This window comes from Danio rerio, chromosome 1 (genome assembly GCF_049306965.1).
Source record: "Danio rerio strain Tuebingen ecotype United States chromosome 1, GRCz12tu, whole genome shotgun sequence".
Taxonomy (NCBI): Eukaryota; Metazoa; Chordata; class Actinopteri; order Cypriniformes; family Danionidae; genus Danio; species Danio rerio.
The window spans coordinates 58218587-58237504 of NC_133176.1; the positions used below are offsets into that span (position 1 = coordinate 58218587).

The 18918-nt window shown below is 36.8% G+C and overlaps 1 protein-coding gene across 1 annotated transcript; it reads left to right on the plus strand.

The window, feature by feature from the left end:
* Positions 1 to 713: 713 nt before the first annotated feature.
* pi4k2a (phosphatidylinositol 4-kinase type 2 alpha) lies at positions 714 to 18917 on the plus strand. Its single transcript, NM_213358.2, has 9 exons — positions 714 to 1165; positions 10950 to 11150; positions 11349 to 11480; positions 12915 to 13068; positions 13229 to 13290; positions 13376 to 13475; positions 13590 to 13723; positions 13817 to 13876; positions 16391 to 18917. Exons 1-9 carry the CDS (start codon positions 827 to 829, stop codon positions 16550 to 16552), a joined length of 1344 nt encoding a protein of 447 aa, NP_998523.1. The 5' UTR covers positions 714 to 826; the 3' UTR covers positions 16553 to 18917.
* Position 18918: the final 1 nt, after the last annotated feature.

The following is an 18918-nucleotide window of genomic DNA, read 5'->3' on the forward strand; positions in this document are numbered from 1 at the left end:
AACTCGCATGGTTAGCATTGCCTGTGCAGTGCACATGGCCTTTTTAGTCTTGGATAAAAAGTGGCCTTCCAAAATGATCTGAAGTGCCCCAGCGCACCCAGGGCTCAACCTAAGTGAGAGTGTAGTTTATCAGTATTGATTTGCGGCTGGATAGGCATCCGCTTCGTAAAACGTACGTTGGAATAGTTGGTGGTTCATTCCGCTGTGGCAACCCCTGATGAGTAAAGGATTGAAGCCGAAGGAAAATAAAAAAATGACACTTAAGGTTAGCAAAGTTTAAAAAAACACTAGATTATTTACTATATTTTTTCATATGGGGTGTTTTATTGTTTGCAATTGTGTATTATTTTATTTTAAAAGAGAAATTCCAATGGAATTGTTAATTTTGTTAAATGTGATGTCTAAAATTGAAAATAAGTATATGGAAATACAAAATTATTTCCTCTAGTACTCATTTCAGTCTTGCACATTAATATAAAGTATTCAGAGAGCATGATTTCTGCTAATGATCTCTGTTTGAACGCCTTTATTTTATGTCGCGGCGCATTAACTCGAGTGATGTTGTGCTTTGTCACATGCTCACTATGGGTGGTGCACTTCCAGCCAATCGCTGCGCACATATGGAAAAACAAGCGCGTTTTCGAGCACCTATTGGCCAGTGGCATTGAGATCACGCACTGGCGCCGCCTCTATCCGGAAGCAGGACACTGTCATGTGATTGTTTGTTGGCGATCTGCTGTAAAGAGCCGCATCATTTCATTACGGCAACAAACAGGCGCTTGTCCCGGGTAAATTCCCCCTTTACCCACTCTCTCCCTACTCCGCCATGGACGAAACGAGCCCGCTAGTCTCGCCGCTCCGCGATTCCAACGATTTTAACTACGGGCCCGCAGAGCCGACCAGTCCCCGGGGTGGATTTGGAAGTACACCGGGCTCAGTAGTGCGTCTTCCGGCAGGGAGTCCCGGGCGCAGCCGCGAAAGACAGCCGCTGCTAGACCGAGATCGAGGCGCGTCTCCCCGGGATCCGCACAGGAACGAGTTCCCAGAGGACCCGGAGTTTCGGGAGATCATCCGGAAGGCGGAGCGGGCCATCGAGGAGGGCATTTACCCGGAGCGCATCTACCAGGGCTCCAGCGGCAGCTACTTCGTCAAAGATTCAGCAGGGGTAAGAGTTCATCAAACAGCAATCAGCAAGGCCTGAATTACACAACCCTGGAGAATCAGTTTTATGTGCAAAGTCCCTTTAAGGAGTTGTATTGTGTATTTTATTGGTCTTTGTTTACTTGTGGATCTTAGTGTGTGTGAAGAGTAACAGTTACTGCTGTGTCATATTGAGGTGAAATCTGTTTTATAAGCGCACATTTAGACTTAAATCTTCTTAATATAGTTTAGGATAAAGCATTCATTGAGGTAAAAGCTCAAATATATTTTCAGTAAAATATTCTTTGCAAATTCTGAATAAGGAAAATCAAATTAGCTGTGACTATCAACGTCAGTGGTGTAAAGTAACATTATAGATACTTAAATTACTGTAATTGAGTAGTTTTTTTCAGAAATTGAAGTTCACTAAGTAGTTTTAAAAATGTGAACTACTTTTACTTTCCCTTGAATACATATTTACATTGAGGTAAAGTTGGTTTTATATTCCCACATTCGTTCAGTGACAACTTGTGACATGTAGGAATGCAACGATTATAAATTTTGGTTGTGCGATTATAGTCCAAGAAATAATCACGATTATTATTCGCATTCAGTGATTTCAAAAGCCCACTAGTTTAAAACTAAAATTATTTTAAATTTGGTTTTGCGGTTCAGGTTTAAATACATGTTTGTTGCCGTTTTAAAAGTTCATTTTAATGGCTATATAAAAATCTGTGGATATTTTTGATGCTTTTATTAAGTAAAAATGCTACTTTTAAGAAAATACTCGATTAATTTCGGCTGGAGGATGATCTTTCTCACCGGCACCATTATTTGTAACTTTAAGTAGGTTTGCAAACCTGTGTACTTTTCATTGGTTCTTCCTCAAACTTCAGCCATATGCAGTTCCAGCGGTCTCAAAATCTCAACTAGGTGCGCCTGAAAGTGTGAACACGTTGCATTATGTGCGTTATGTCCATTGGAAATAATGAACTTGAAGTAGCTTGCCTTAAATAATAGCCTCAGTCATAGTTAGTCCAGTGTGTGTGGTTATTATGCCACAGTTGGCAAAACTTTGTTTAGTTGCTGCATTTTTGTTCCGTTCAAAAACAGTGTTGAGAAGCCTTTACGATTAATTAACCGTGACAAATTAAATCACGGTTAATAGTGAAACCGGTTAATCATTGCATCCCTAGTGACATGCTCCATATATTGTTTACCATGGTACTTTGAATATTCGGTCTGAATTCACATGTAAGTAGGCTATGATGACTTGAAAATAACATTAGCGCTGTTTAATTAATTGTGGACAATGTTGTACTTTGATAGTCAATATATATATATATAAATACACACACAGAAAGTTATAATATTAAAGTCTGAATGTGTGAATAAATATAAAACTAACTTTACCTCAGTCATATTTACTGCAGTATCTGTACTTTTACTCCACTACTTTCCTTCAACCTGCAGTCACTATTTTTTCTTGTCAAAAATTGTTCTGCTTGTCAGAAAATCAGTCCTGCAGTTCCTGTCCAGTCCAATCAAATCACACATAGACGGTAAACAGCATCATATTATACAACCTCAAGACATGGACGCTTTTTAAATGCACCAAACCGTTTGAAAGCATCATAAAAGTGTCCAAGAAGATGTCCAAAATCTGTACAAGCAATGACTCAGATGGTTTAGACTGCTTATCACTGATGAGAAGATGAAGGATTTCTACTGTAGGATGACTGAAATACCAAATAGTCTTCAACGATAACTAAATCCACAACAGAAAACACCAAAGACTGGTTGTGCGAATATAAGACCGACTTTACCTCAATTAATCAAATCTCCACCAGCGAGACCGTATACAACCCTGGAGCATCAGGTGAAAATAGCATGCTAGTTTGACTTCAAAACAATATTAGCACTATTTGACTGTGAATTATGTTGTACTTTGATTTTTCTATTTAGACTTACCAAATAACACATTTCTGAAACTCTATTATTAAAGAGAAAGTCTGAATGTGTGAATTTAAAACCAACTTTTCCTCAATTCAGTCACAGCTGTGTCATCAGAACAGGCCTTGAGTTATGCAGAGCACCAATGTGTTTGTTTTATTTACGTATTTGTATGTATTGTAACTACGTGAGTGTGACATTGAGAGTATTATTTTAACATAGTTATTCATTTTGCTGAATTATAACTACATTAGGTGTACATATTTTAGTTTACCAGACTCACAAATAAGCCAGTGGTTATTTTATTTATTTTATTTTAAGATAACTATTAATTTTGTTCACTTATATCTATTTTAGGTGTACATATTTTAGTTTTACAGGCAAGCAAGGGATTATTATAGAACTGAGTCATTAATATGTGAAGAAAACCTGCTAAATGTGCCTTGTTGACATTGCTTTGTCATTGTACACAGCTATTAGAGAGCAGGCTTTATCAGGGCTGCATTGTAGATAACAACTGAGATAGCATTTTTTGGGCTTGATGCCTAGGTAGGCAGCTCATTAGGTCTTTGATCAATGAACAAAAGCCTTACTGGCACTTTCTAAAGTGAGCTATAGAGATGTGTGTTTATCTTGTTGTGACTGGGGTCATATTCATACAGATTTGCATACACAGATAGCAGATACACTATAAGAAAACCTTAAAGGGAAGGTATAGTTCATGCAAAACTGACTGTTCTGCCATTTCCTCATACTCTACTTGGTCCAAACCAGTTCCTTTCCTCTGTTAAACATAAAGGAATATGAAATGAAGAGTGTTTCTAAGAAAAACAGCCGTTGACTTTCATAGTATATTTAGTTTCTACTCTGGATGTCAATGGCTGCTTTCTTCCTTTCAACATTCTTCAGGAAATCTTGTTTTGTGTTCAGCAGATCACTTGAGTGTGAGTAAATGAGCACATTTTTAGTATTGAGTGAACTGTCCCTTTAAAACAAGGATGATATCCCTTAGAAAGGTTGTATTTGACTTGATTAGCAATTTGTTATTACACTGTTGACCTTATGGTAATGCTGCATTTGTTAATATTACTCTACATTAAGTTGATGTTGAGTGGCTCTGCTTTTAGCGCTGTCGCCTCAGAAAGAAGGTTGCTGGTTTGAGTTCCAGTTGGGTCAGTTAGCATTTTTGTGTGGAGTTTGCATGTTCTCCCTGCGTTTGCGTGAGTTTCCTTTGTGTGCTCTGGTTTCCCCCACAGTCCAAACACATGCTCTATAGGAGAATTGCATGAACTAAACTGGCCGTAGTGTATGAATCTGTGTGTGTGTGTGTGAGTGTGTATGGATGTTTCCCAGTACTGGGTTGCAGCTGTAAGGGCATCCGCTGTGTAAAACATATGCCGGAATAGTTGGCAGTTCATTCCGCTGTGGTGACCCCTGGTAAATAAGGGACTAAGCTGAAGGAAAATGAATAAGTGTATGAAGTTGTAGTTGTAATAGTTATCGTTGCCTGTCAGAAGTTCCCAAATGTGGAAATGAGAAGAGATGCATCATGTAAAGCTACCAGAAAATATTTGTATACTACTATAATATTTACAGGGGTGAGAGTAGGGCTGTGCGATTTTGGGAAAATATAAATTTTTAAAATTGATTATTATTTATTTTTTGACAGATATTGCGATTTTATTAACGATTTAATTTTGTAGTCAAGCTTCAGCACCATATTCTGTAAGCCTTGACAACAATTCTGCGACAGCTCCTAAAAATGACCTGTTTTTTGTTTGGTGTCTGTGACTTTGAAAACAAAATATTCCCATATTACAAATGCCGATTTTCTTTAGTATTAATTTGTCTATGAATGCTTCTGAAGCGGCAGACGACATAATCTCACTGGTCAGCGCTTTTGTGTTTGTTTTCTTTGTTTTATTGTGCGCGTAGTTCGGTTGCGCATGTCTGAGTGGGCAGAACAAAAGTGTGCTTACTCAATGGGTCAGTAAGACTGTCACACACAGCCAACAGTCACACATTTGCTCTTGGTGAGCGGAAATAAAATTATATATATATATATATCTTATTGAAGCCTCTTGAAATTAACTAATTGCAACATTTCAATTAATCGCATAGGCCTAGATGAGTGTTTTTTTAATGTTTTTTTTTATTTTTCGTTCCTATTTTTAAATTATTTTTGCCTTTTTTCAGATTTATTTTTAGCAATGCTGATACAGCAAATTTTTAAAGAGAACATTTAATTTTTTTTACGTTTATTTTATTATTAGATTTAGTTCATTAGAATTAGATTTAGCTCATTCACCTGCAGCATGTCTTTGGTCTGTGGGGGAAACCGGAGCACCCGGAGGAAACCCACGCGGACGCAGGGAGAACATGCAAACTCCAACAGAAATGCCAACTGAGCCGAGGTTCGAACCAGCGACCTACTTGCTGTGAGGCGACAGCACTACCTACTGCGCCACTGCTTCGCCCCCAATAGAACTAGCAACTATAAGCTACGATCTAGTATATAATAACTATAAACAACTATTTTTTTCAGTAGGTTATGGATAAAATATGGTAATTCTTATGATTTAATAAAAATAAACAGATCTCTGGAAATCACCAGGCAACCCCCCTTCATTGTCCCGTGACCCCTCAGGGGGTCCCGACCCCCACTTTGAGAACCACAGGTTTGAAGCATTTGCATCACTTTGGCTTAGCCTGTAGTCAGAAAGACAAAGGTTAATATCTCTCATGGCTGGGCTGTTAATAAAATGATATAATCAAAAACCAAAGCATAGAACTTTTCTGTTATATGTAGATTATTGTTCAATTGAAATTAGATTATATAAATTTATATTCCCACAACTTCTATAGGACTTTCAAAATGTAGATTGTGTAAAAGCAGCTTAACATAGAAGTTGTAGTAAACTGAAACTGTTCGTCCAGTGTTCAGAGTTGAAGTTCAGTTTAGTTCAGTTCAGTGTGGTTTAATTTTCACTGCTGAAAGTCCAAACACTTCCAACTACACAAGAGTAGTTTTCCACCCCAAACCCAATCAGCAGCCTATCCAGACAGAATATTAATCGCTTTCAGGCTGTTTGCTCATTGATAGGCGGCGCTTTATCAGCTTTAAGACTAACGTCATCATCATTGATCATTATTCAGACTAACTGATGCTTGCAGTTTGTTGAAATACAGAAGCGCTGCAGTGTGTTGTAGTAATCGTGGCCATTTCTCCAGCACATACTGATGATGCAATCCTGGAAAAGCAATGAGAGTCACAGTCTGTGATGCTTTAGTTCTGTCACATGCATTAAGCGGCCTAATTCTGCCATATGACTTCAGTGATTATGTCTGTGTCGTGTGTGACGAGTACTTCTGGCTTTCATTCATTGAGCAGATGCAATGGCAAACCACAGTGTCTTGAACTCTAAAGGACTTCGAAACCGCAGATCTGGAGATACGAGCACTCAGAGGTTGAATTGAATGCTTTTATCACAGACTAGACGGATTGTTTTCCAGTGCCTCTTCAGCAGAATTGAGCAAATCTGCCGTTTCATGACTTTGACAGTAACCTTTATGGAAAAAAGATGGAGTTATCAGACTCTTTATTGTCATTGCACAAAATACAAAGCAATTTACGTTTGCCCTTCCTTTCAGTGCCGTCATATGTGTCTAAAACAACAACAGTAGTAACAAGAAGAGATTAAAACAAGTAAAAAGACTGCAATAATAATAAAATCAATAATAACACTTGTGCGTAGAAAGTGGAAAGCGCATTTTAGCAGCTTTCAAGTTAAAAAGTGATTGAAATGTTGGCCGGAAAGGCATACAGTATGAATTAAAGGCAAAGTATGTAATTTAGGCCACTAGAGGGCGTGTATTAACAACAAACAAAGGGCTTTTTAAGATTTATTTTTGGCCTTTTTGCCTTTTTTTATTAGATAGGACAGTATTTAGACAGGAAGCAAAATTGGAGAGAGACAGGGGGTAGGGCAGGGAAATGTCCTCGAGCCGGGACTCGATCTCAGGACGCCCTGACATGCTACTGCACCATATGTCGCCGAATCATGGAAGTTGCAGTCTTTATTGTCCTACAGGACTCCTGCAGACATCATGTTGATTAATGTTTAAAGTATTCAACACTTATTATTATGGTAATATGGAGCAGAGCAAAGCTTCGGTGCACAAAAGCAGCAAAGCTTTTATTATGCCACAGTCCACCAGTAAATAAACTAAAAACTAAACACATTATTCACCTTATTCTCAGCTGTCGAGTGGGCGCTGCGATTTGAATCTTTTTGTCTCGCAACTTCCGGTCACATTCACTTCCATTCATTTTTTGATGTTAAATACTGCTCGTTACGCTGCTTGATGTTGCAATTTAATATTTTCCTATTATATTATGCTACTTGGTCTGTGTAGTCATGCAAACATTTGTTTGTTGAGCAAGTAGTTTGGCCATTTTCTGCCGTTTATTATTCCTAGTCATTTCTACCATAGGCGACTGAATCGGAAGTTCTAAGACAATCGCAAAAACAGGCGCACTTCCGCATTTTAGAATAAGGTCAATAGGCCTCTGTTATAATGCTGCTCTGTGAAGTTAGATAAAACACACAACATATTACAGCCACACTGCTGTTTTTGCCCTATTTTTTACAAAACCAGAAAATTGAGTGTGTGACGTCATTAGCATGAACACACACACTTCGAATGCTAGTTAAAATTGCTTTTTTTTTCTCTGAAATTGATCATTCTTTTTATTATTTGGGATAATTAAGGTATATATATATATATATATATATATATATATATATATATATATATATATATATATATATATATATGTATATATAAAAACACCGTTCTAGTGGTTTATTAGATATATTAATGAAAAAAATATTACATATTGTACCTATAACCCAAAAATGCCCAAACTTGGGCCTGCGGGCCAAAGTTGGCCCCATGGTAACCTTTGATTTGGCTCCCCAACCAATCAGAGAAGAGATAAACAGATGATGGGGAAGGTTGAGGTGAATACCCCAAACAGAGATCATCCTTTCTAATTGAACATCATCTTTTGCTTGTTTGTTTATATTGTTGAACTACAAAAAAAGCAAAACTGAAATTGAATGTTTTAATGCAATGTTGGGAAGTAATCAGATTTTTTAAAGTGTCATGAAACCCTAAAACCCTTTTTTTTAACAGATATTGACAGATATGTATGTGTGGCACGATGCTAAAAACAAAAATAGGACACATATCGTGGGAAAATTTATCGGGGGAAAATTGATTATTTTTGTAAATAAAAAATAAAAAAACATTGAACTTCAATATGTTATAAATGATATTGTTTATGGTTTTATTGTAAGAAGTACATTATAAGATGTAAAAAATAGATATAATTTTAAATGAGGTTAAAGTATTTTATCTGTATATTTTTAAATGGTTTTAAATTAGAAAGTTACTACGAGTTTGGTTTTTGGCCCTTCATAAGAAAAAGTTTGTGCACCCCTGTTTAATCAGGGGTGCACAATTTAGTCAATCTGAATCATGAACTACTTATTTTCAGCAGGAGTTTATATTTTGAGTCCTACACATTGTGTTGTGGTTTAATCATAGTGTCGTTTTAAGAGTTGAGTGATTGAAAGAGGACTAAATCTTTCAGAAATCACTAAAATCCACCATTTCTATTTGAGCACAAGCTGAAAACGAACCCATTTTTAATTCACAAAGTCATTCTGCTTAATTTGGCAAAAGTGTGCTTGTGTCTCAATCATTCTCCACATGATCATTAGTCGGAGTGATATGCGTGACAATTTTGCTGCTCAGGTCATCCTAAAGGAGGCGGATCTGATCTATTCTGAGGCTCTGGTGGGGTCTTTTGTGTCATTTAATTGATTTAGTTTCTCTGTCTGGTCTTAAACGCAAGCTCTCGACAGTGAGCACGCTGTAAGCTGTTCACTAGTGAGGCGACTCACATGAGTCATTAGGCACATGACCGCATGTGTGGTCAGGTGGTGTGTTGGACCGATTTCTCATTCGCGTCAAAAATCAGATCAGCGATGAGTCACTGAAACCCAATGTGGACTCTGTTAAAGGTCACATTTAGATGAGGAAATCAGTAAATGTGTCTAACAAAAATAATTTGGTTACTTTATTGGGTGTAAAATTGCTGGGCTGCTTAAAATAATTTTAATGTTTTTGAAAGGATGTCTGCCTCCAGTTGTTTGGTGAAAAATAAAGTAAAAATGGTAAATATTATTACAGTTCAAAATAAAAAAAATATTATAGTTTTCAAATTGTACTAATTTCTAAGATCAAAGTTGAGTAATACTAATAAAATGAAAAAATGATATAAACATAAATATATTTAGAAATTATTCTTATTATGCTGATTTGCTGTCTAAGAAACATTTATTGTTAACAATAGTAGTAGTAGTTAAAATAGTTAATAATAGTTAATAGTAATAGTTGTAATAGTAGTAATTGTAGTAATAGTAATAGAAATGATAATAGTATTAGTTGTAATAGATAATAGACGTAACAATAATAGTAGTAATAGTAATTGTAATAATAGTAATAGTCGCAGTAATGGTAGTAATAGTCGTAATAGTATTAATAGTAATAGTCATAATAATAGTAAGTAATAATAATAGTAGTCGCAATAATAGTAATAGAAATAGTCGTAATAATAGTAATTGTAGTAATATTAATAGTAGTAATAGTAATAATAGTAATAGTCGCTATAGTAATAATAGTAAAATAGTAATAGTCATAATAGTAGTAATAGTTAATAGTACTAGTAGTAATAGTGATAATAATAATAGTCATAATAGTAGTAATAGTAGTAGTCGTAATTGTAGTATTAGTAAAAATAGTAATAGTCGTAATAATAGTAGAAATAGTCGTAATAATAGTAATAATCGTAATAGTAGTAATAGTAATAATAGTAATAGTTGTAGTTGTAAAAGTCGTAATAGTAGTTATAGTAATAATAGTAATAGTCGTAATAGTAAAAGTCGTAATAGTAGTTATAGTAATAATAATAATAATAGTCGTAATAGTAAAATTCATAATAGTAATGATAGTAATATTCGTAATAGTAAAAGTCGTAATAGTAGTAATAGTAATGGTAGTAATAGTAATACCAATTAAGTGGTAAAAACCATTGTATATTTTAACCAGGACTTAAAACAAACAGAAATAAAAATGTGAAAGGTTAACTGTTCTAAATGTTTTCACACTCTTCCTTAATCAATTATTAATTAGTAATTAATTAGTTATTATAAGTTTTTCATTTATATAAATATATAAAAATTAATATATTAATAAAAATAATATTAAAATATTCTCCTAACCTTTGATGGATTGTGTACAAGTGGTTAAAAAATAAAAATAAAATCGTCACTGTTTAAACTGGCATGGCCAATAGAGTTTGTGCTGTATTCTGAGATTGATTTGTTCGTTAAATATGTAGATTTATTAATCTGCCAGACTCTATTCAAACTGCATTAAAAATGACAACAATATAATTAATCAAAGCAATAAAATAAGTTGTAAATAATGTTAAAATCCTAACTAGTGTAGTGCAGTTCATTCACAATCTCTAGTGAAGGATTTACAGTGCAGAAAACACATGGTGTGATGTTTGGTCTGAAATGTGAGATGTTTCAATTTCACTTTATTTATTTCACAACATTCCTCAAGGACGTAAATTAACCCAAATTAGCCCAAATATGTAACCTGTATGTCACTGAAGGGACACCAAACTTGATTTGCTAGTCAAAATAATGCTAATCACCCATATGTTTAAGCAGTCTTATGGTAATCAGACCTCAAATGTCATCTATTTTCTCCAACAGAAGATCATCGGAGTCTTCAAACCAAAGAATGAAGAGCCGTACGGCCAGCTGAACCCCAAATGGACCAAATGGCTTCAGAAGCTGTGCTGTCCGTGCTGCTTCGGCCGCGACTGCCTGGTTCTGAATCAGGGTTATCTATCAGAGGCCGGAGCCAGTTTAGTGGACCAGAAACTAGAACTCAACATTGTGCCGCGCACAAAGGTAAGAGAGCAACATCTAGCATGAATCCAAAATCAAGACGAATGAGGACGTGAGAAGGTTTTGTATGTGTTAGTCAACCAGTTTCGTTTCCTGTTATTAAAACAAGCTAATCAACCGCAAATGTTTGCTACATCACTATTGCTTGCTACTGAGAGATGTGTATTAATTGAAGTGTTCTCTGTGCTCTGTTTCTGTCAGGTGGTTTATTTAGCAAGTGAAACCTTTAATTACAGTGCCATTGATCGAGTGAAGTCTCGAGGAAAGAGGTTAGCTCTAGAAAAAGTGCCCAAAGTGGGCCAACGTTTCCACCGGATCGGCCTGCCACCTAAGGTAAGGTTCATCACAGTGCCACCTATCTGCCTGGAGGAATTATTAAACTGATTTATTTGGATGTTACACAGTAATTTTATGATGATTAAAATGCTGTTATATCAATATATTTAGTTGGTTTTATTTATTTATGTTTTTTTTATATTAACTTTAAGTTTTGATTTAACTATTGTAGTTTTTATGAATGTATGTCTTAGAAATTTATTTTAATGGGCTTTTGAGGACTCATCATTTCTGTTGCCTAGTGCAGGATTTCAGGTTAATTTCTGTTGGCTAACATGGGATTGTGAGCATGTTTCTATTGGCTAAGACGGGATTGCACACTCATTACTATTGGCTAAAATATGTTTTCAAACCCATTTCTATTGGCTGATGTAAGTTTGCAAACTGCTTTCTATTGGCTGGTGTAGGTTTCTATTGGCTGTTGGGTGGTATTGTCTGTTGTAGGTTTGCAAACACATTTCTTTTGGCTGTTGTTGGTTTCTATTGGCTGTCATTGTCATTGATTTTTATTGGCTGTTGCTGGTTTCTATTAGCTGTTGTAGGTTTTTATTGGCTGTCATTGATTTCTATTGGCTGTTGTAGGTTTGCAAACCTGTTTCAATTGGCTGTTGTTGGATTATATTGGCTGTTTTAGGTTTTTACTGGCTGCTATTGATTTCTATTGGTTATTGCTGGTTTCCATTGACTGTTGTAGGTTTGCAAACTCATTTCTATTGGCTGTTGTTAGTTTCTATTGGCTGTTGTAGGTTTCTATTGGCCGTAATTTGATTTTTATTGGCTGCTATTGATTTCTATTGGCTGTTGCTGGTTTCTATTGGCTGTTGCAGGTTTGCAAACCTATTTCTATTGGCTGTTGTTGGTTTCTGTTGGCTGTCATTGGTTTCCACTGGATGTTGTAGGTTTGCAAACTCAATTCTTTTGGCTGTCATTGATTTCTGTTGGTTATTGTTGCAAACATATTTCTATTGGCTCTTTTTGGTTTCTGTTGTCTGTTGTTGGTTTTCTATTGGCTGCTGTAAGTTTGCAGACTCATTTATGTTGGGTGTTTTTGTTTCTATTGCCTGTTGTATGTCTCTATTGGCTGACGTTGGTTTCAGTTGGCTGTTGTAGGTTAGCAAACTCATTTCTGTTGTCTGTTATTGGTTTCCTTTGGCTGTTGTTGATCTCTATTGGCTATCTTTGATTTTTATTGGCTGTTGTAGGTTTGCAAACTTATTTCTCTTGACTGTTGTAGGTTTTTACTGGCTATTGTTGGTTTCCCTTGGCTGTTGTAGGTTTGTTTCCTCTTTTATATTGGCTATTGTAGGATGCTATTTGCTGTTGTGGGTTTGCAAACTCATTTCTATTGGTTGTTGTAGGTTTTTATTAGCTGTTGTTAGCTGTTGTTGGCTGTTGTAGGTTTGTGAAATCTTTTTTTCTTGCCTGTTGTAGGTGGGATCATTCCAGATTTTCGTAGAAGGTTATAAAGATGCAGATTTCTGGCTGCGGCGGTTCGAGGCAGAGCCTTTACCAGAAAACACTAATCGTCAACTTCAGCTGCAGTTCGAGAGACTGGTGGTGCTGGATTACATCATCAGAAACACGGGTAACCACCAAAACCACTCGCTAACTGAATAAAGGTCATATCAAATTGGCAGAAATACATTTAACCCATAGTCTATGACACTGTAAATAATGCTTGGATGAATTGTTCTGGTCTGGTCCTCATTTTAAACCTCGTTATTTGTGTATGTGTATTTCTGTAGATCGAGGAAATGACAACTGGCTCATAAAATATGATTATCCGATGGATACCTCAAGCAACAGGGTGAGTGGCCGCCTGCTGCTTTGAGAGATTTTTAGTCTAAATATTCTGTTTGTGCCTAATAATAATAATTTATTTCATCATACAGGACAGTGATTGGGTGTTAGTGAAGGACCCCATCATTAAACTGGCAGCCATCGACAATGGTCTGGCCTTCCCTCTCAAACACCCAGACTCATGGAGAGCCTGTAAGCCAAGTGCTTTAATGTTAAATACATAATTCATAGTTGCAATCATTTGTAATGAGGTTTAGTTTGTTGCAGTTTTTAATCGTTTTTTGTTGTTGAATGTGTTTCCTGCAGACCCGTTTTACTGGGCCTGGCTTCCACAGGCTAAAGTTGTGTTTTCCCAAGAGATCCGAGATTTAGTTCTGCCTAAATTAGCAGACCCGAACTTCATCAAAGACCTCGAAGAAGATCTCTATGAGCTTTTTAAGGCGAGTCATGGAGATTAATTTGATATTCAGTGTTTTATTATTTGTATATGAATGCTCAGTGTTGACTATATATATTTACATTGACGTTGACAGAAAGATCCAGGTTTTGACAGAGGACAGTTCAAGAAGCAGGTCTCGGTAATGAGGGGTCAGGTGAGTCATTATTAATGTTCCTCTTTAAACACTCTGAAAGCATTAACGTTAGATTTTTAACAACAGGGATGGACTGTACAGCAATTTTGATGTTTATCAAACAAAATTTAATATATTGTCGCCAGTGTTTTACTTGTGAAAAGCTCCCATCAAATGCACGCTGATAAATTATGAATTATTATAAAAGTAAGTGAATCCATGAATAAATAATGAAGTTTCACTTATTAGTCAGTAAATTAAGCCAGAAACATAATTGTCATTTAAAGTCAAATTTAATTGTTGTTAATTAAGGGATGTTAGAGCATAATTATTTTACCTTGATATCTTTTCATCTACATTTTAATTTCCAGTTTTTGGTTTTCATCATCCGGCATGTAGTACCTTATTTTATAAAAAGAAAGATGCAATGTTTTGCTATAGAGGCTCTATTGCTATATAATAGGATTGTTATTTCTGTACTGGTGGGAGTTAGGACTGAGCAATTAATCAAAGTAATTAAAATTGACATTCAGAAGCTATAATCGATCAAGTTTTTCCATGTGAATTTTTTCTATTACTTACCCTACTGCAAATGGAGTCACATGACCCCGCTCTGTTAGGGCTGATTTATACTTCTGCTTCGAATGCACAGGTATGGTCTGGTGCAGCCCTTATGCTGTCGCATACGCATGCACCTCTCAAAAAAATGTAACTACTTGTTGCAAGTTTGCACTACATTGATGATGATTGGAAGCTGCACCAGAGCCAGAGTTTCCATTACAATAAAATAATTATTATTTTCATTAAAATATTTGTTTACAGGTGCAAGAAACGCACTGTTGAAAATATTTTATTTACAGGAGATACTGCTTACTTTTTACCTTTAATTAAACAATGAACATTGAAAATAATTAATTTTGTTTCCAAAAGTCATTTATTTATTTATTTATTATTTGACTGTTGGTTTTAGGCAGTGTGTGTTTAATTTCAGTGGTTCAACTTTGATGTTCAATAAATAATCATAGATAGTAGATAGTGTGTTTCCTTCAGTCATTTTAAAATCAAGTAATGCACCCTTCATTCAAAAATCTCTTACTTGTAGTATGAGCATATTTACTGTTAAAAACGTTTATGAATCAATAAAATAATGGCTTATTAATCATAATCGAGTTAAAATGTTCAGTTAATCTTGATTTTAGGCCTAATCACCCAGCCCTAGTGGGAGTTCTGTTCCACATATGAGATTTAGAATGTTTGCAGTTTAGAATGTCAGATTGGCCACTCTTCCTTGATCGCCATGGAAACTGAAATGGAATACATGCTAAAGTTCTAAAGCTGTTTTAAAAACCTCACTCCAGGGAGGCAGCTCTAAACTTACCAATGGAGAGTGAAGTCCTACAACACACTCCAGAACAATGAATCTCTTTATCTTGTTTGCTTTGTTATAAATGTTTGTTGTGTGCACTGCTCCAGGGGTGGTGTGTATTTACAGAGTTCAGGTTTCCATACATGGCCACATGTCACTTTCACTTTCACTTTAGACTCATTGTTGTATTTTCTTTTGATTTGCATTAGAAAAGATCATTTGAATGTTGTTATGAATTCATTTTATCAGACTCCATTTGATCATGAGGTGTCACACACACATGAAATGCATTTCCTTTCACTTATTCACATCAAAATGGATTCACGTTTCCAAAACTGTTCCACAATTAGACCAAACTATATACATCACAGAACTGTAATGAATGACCATGATCACTTATAGCTGAATAAACACACATAGCATCTCTTATTCCTGATGACTCTTATAATACACACAGAGAAACGTCTTACATCTTCTCTTTCTGGGATGTTACTTTCACTTTTGTTAAACTGCTTTCACTACACACACACAGACAGTGTTCCTGTATCTCGCTGGGGACTCTCCTAGACACAATGATGGTTCTGTTATACAAATCATATATCTCCCTACCCCTAAACACAACCCTCACTGCATTTTACATTTTTAAAATACTTCATTCTGTCTGATTTATAAGCATGTTTACCTATGGGGACCTCAATTTTGGTCCCCATGAGTCTGTGTGCATTCAGGTTTAAAGTACACATAGAACCGAAAGCTGCGGCCATTTTATTTTATATCATTACGTATTGTGACCCATTTTCAAGAGAAACCGATAATTAAATGAGAAAGCAGTGGGCGTGGCTTGTGTTTTTTCCTACTGTGATCTAATTGGATCTAGTAAAGTAGGCATTTTATTCAGAAAGATGGGGGAAAATGTTATTACAAACTAACAGACTCCTCCTCCTCACCATTTCTGTTTGTTATTAAAACTGACAGCTGGAGGGGCGTGGTTAAGTATGGGAGCCACGCCCAATAACTCAGACAGATCCAATCTGACTCGAAGCTGTACCTCAAGTCCCCACTGGGATATAAAAACAAGTGCACTCACACACACACAATTAAGTATTAATAGAGAGCAGGGAGATCCAATAAAAACCAGCCAGTGAGATGTTTGTCCTGCGCTCCTCCAGATCCTGAACCTCAGTCAGGCGATGCGGGACGGGAAGACGCCGCTCCAGCTGGTGCAGATGCCGCCTGTGATTGTGGAGACGGCCCGAGTGCCACAGCGCGCCAACAGCGAATCCTACACGCAGAGCTTCCAGAGCAGAAGACCGTTCTTCACATGGTGGTGATGCAGCCTTTTACTCGCATCTGCAGCCTGGTTTTAGTCACGTTTTTGATGGGAGTTTGGGAACAAATGAATGAAGGAGTCAAATGATTGACGACAAACACATAATCCTGATGGAGGAGCATCGCCTTGTTGACTGTTACACTGTATGGACACGTTCAAAATGACTTGCATGTCAATAAGATGACGAAGGAGAAGCTTTTCTGCTGTAGTAAAACATCAATGCTTGACGGCTGCTTTCCCAGCACTGGATCTCCTGGAACTGCTCACCCGTGCTTTACTTTCACTTTCCTGCAATCGTTCGAAAAAAGCCACACACACACACACACTTCTGTTCTCTGCTTTCCTTATATTTTTCTACTTTTGTACATGCACGTAACCCGGAGCTCGACTGAGCATGTGCGGAAACACTGGACGGCGTCTCTGTGACATCATTATGTTTTTATTGCTGGGCAATGATTAATTTAGTCCAAAACTATAGTTTGTTTTTACATTAAATATATGTAAGTGTTATGTACATTTATCATAGATTTATATATAAATACACACATACATGAAACAAATTCTATACAAATGAATAATATTTACTAGAGGTGTGGCAGAAAAATTTACTAGAGCTGTGAAATTCAAGAAATCAGGGGCGCTGTATGCTTTATAAACTAGAGTGCTATCTCCTGTTCAAAACTAGCCTAGAGCGCCATCTGGTGTTTCAAACTAGCCTAGAGCGTCTCAAAACTAGCCTAGAGTGGCATCTGGTGTTCAAAACTAGCCTAGAGCGTCTCAAAACTAGCCTAGAGCGTCACCTGCTGTTTAAAACTAGCCTAGAGCGTCTCAAAACTAGCCTAGAGCATCATCTGCTGTTTAAAACTAGCCTAGAGTGGCATCTGGTGTTCAAAACTAGCCTAGAGCGCCTCAAAATTAGCCTATAGCGTCATCTGCAGTTTAAAACTAGCCTAGAGCGCCATCTGGTGTTCAAAACTAGCCCAGAGCGCCATTTGGTGCTTAAAACTAGTCTTAGAGCGTCTCAAAACTACCCTAGAGCGCCATCTGGTGTTAAAAACTATCCCAGAGCACCATCTGCTGTTCAATAACTAGTCTTAGAGCGTCTCAAAACTAGCTCAGAGCGCCTTCTGCTGTTCAAAATTAGCCCAGAGCGCCATTTGGTGTTCAAAACGGGCCCAGAGCACCATCTGCGGTTCAAAACTAGCCTAGAGCATCTCAAAACTAGCCTAAAGCATCATCTGCTGTTCAAAACTAGCCTCGAGCATCATCTGATGTTCAAAACTAGCCTAGATCATCTTAAAACTAGCCTGGAGCACCATCTGTTGTTCAAAACTAGCCCAGAGTATCATCTGGTGTTCACAACCCTTTCTTTTTCGCCATCTGCTGCTCTAAACCAGCCTAGAGCGCTGCCATCTGTGGTTCTAAACTAGCCAAGTGCACAGTCTGCAGTTCTAAACTTGCCTAGAGTGCCATCTGCTGTTCTGTACTAGCCTAGAGTCTCTCAAAATTAGCCTAGAGCGTCTAAAAACTAGCCTAGAGCGCCACCTGGTGTTCAAATCTAGCTCAGAGCGCCATCTGCTGTTCAAAACTAGCCCAGAGTGCCATCTGGTGTTTAAAGCTAGCCTAGAGTGCCCCCTGGTGTTCAAAACTAGCCTAGAGCATCTCAAATCTAGCCTAGAGCGCCATCTGCGGTTCTTAATTAGCCTAGAGCGCCGTGTGCTGTTCTAAACTAACCTAGAGTGCCGTCTGCAGTTTTAAAGTAGCCCAGAGCGTTATCTGCTGTTCTGAACTAGCCTAGAGCAATGTCTACAGTTCTGAATTAGCCCAGAGCGCCATCTGCTGTTCTGAACTAGCCTAGAGCGACGTCTACAGTTCTGAATTAGCCCAGAGCGCCATCTGCTGTTCTGAACTAGCCTAGAGCGATGTCTACAGTTCTGAATTAGCCCAGAGCGCCATCTGCTGTTCTGAACTAGCCTACAGCACCATCTAGTTAACTAGATTCATATAAAAATGGTGCATTTTGAAAATTCACATTTGAATGTTCACCACTGCTCTAATATTTACAGATATTTAAATGTATAATCTGTACATGTATATGTATACATAGATCTAAATAATTTCTCATGTACACTCACATTTAATATTAATACAAGCTTTTATTTTGGATGTGGTTAATCATTGCTCAGCACTTGTTATTTTGTTTTGTTTTTGTTCAATTTAATTTGTAAAGCAGATTTTTTTTTTAACAATGTGTTCACAGGTGTCAATGAAACTGACCATGACAATGGACTGTATAATTTGTATGTAATGTATTTAATGAAAGACGCTAAAAACTATAATGTTACTCAATAAAAGAACAGACTCGAG

What these genes read in the sequence shown, in the direction of transcription:
- pi4k2a (NM_213358.2), top strand. Translation starts at nt 827, where the DNA reads ATGGACGAAACGAGCCCGCTAGTCTCGCCGCTCCGCGATTCCAACGAT. An exon ending in TTACATCATCAGAAACACGG is followed by an intron (nt 13,069 to 13,228) that starts GTAACCACCAAA and finishes GTATTTCTGTAG; the next exon opens with ATCGAGGAAATGACAACTGG. An exon ending in TCTCGGTAATGAGGGGTCAG is followed by an intron (nt 13,877 to 16,390) that starts GTGAGTCATTAT and finishes GCGCTCCTCCAG; the next exon opens with ATCCTGAACCTCAGTCAGGC.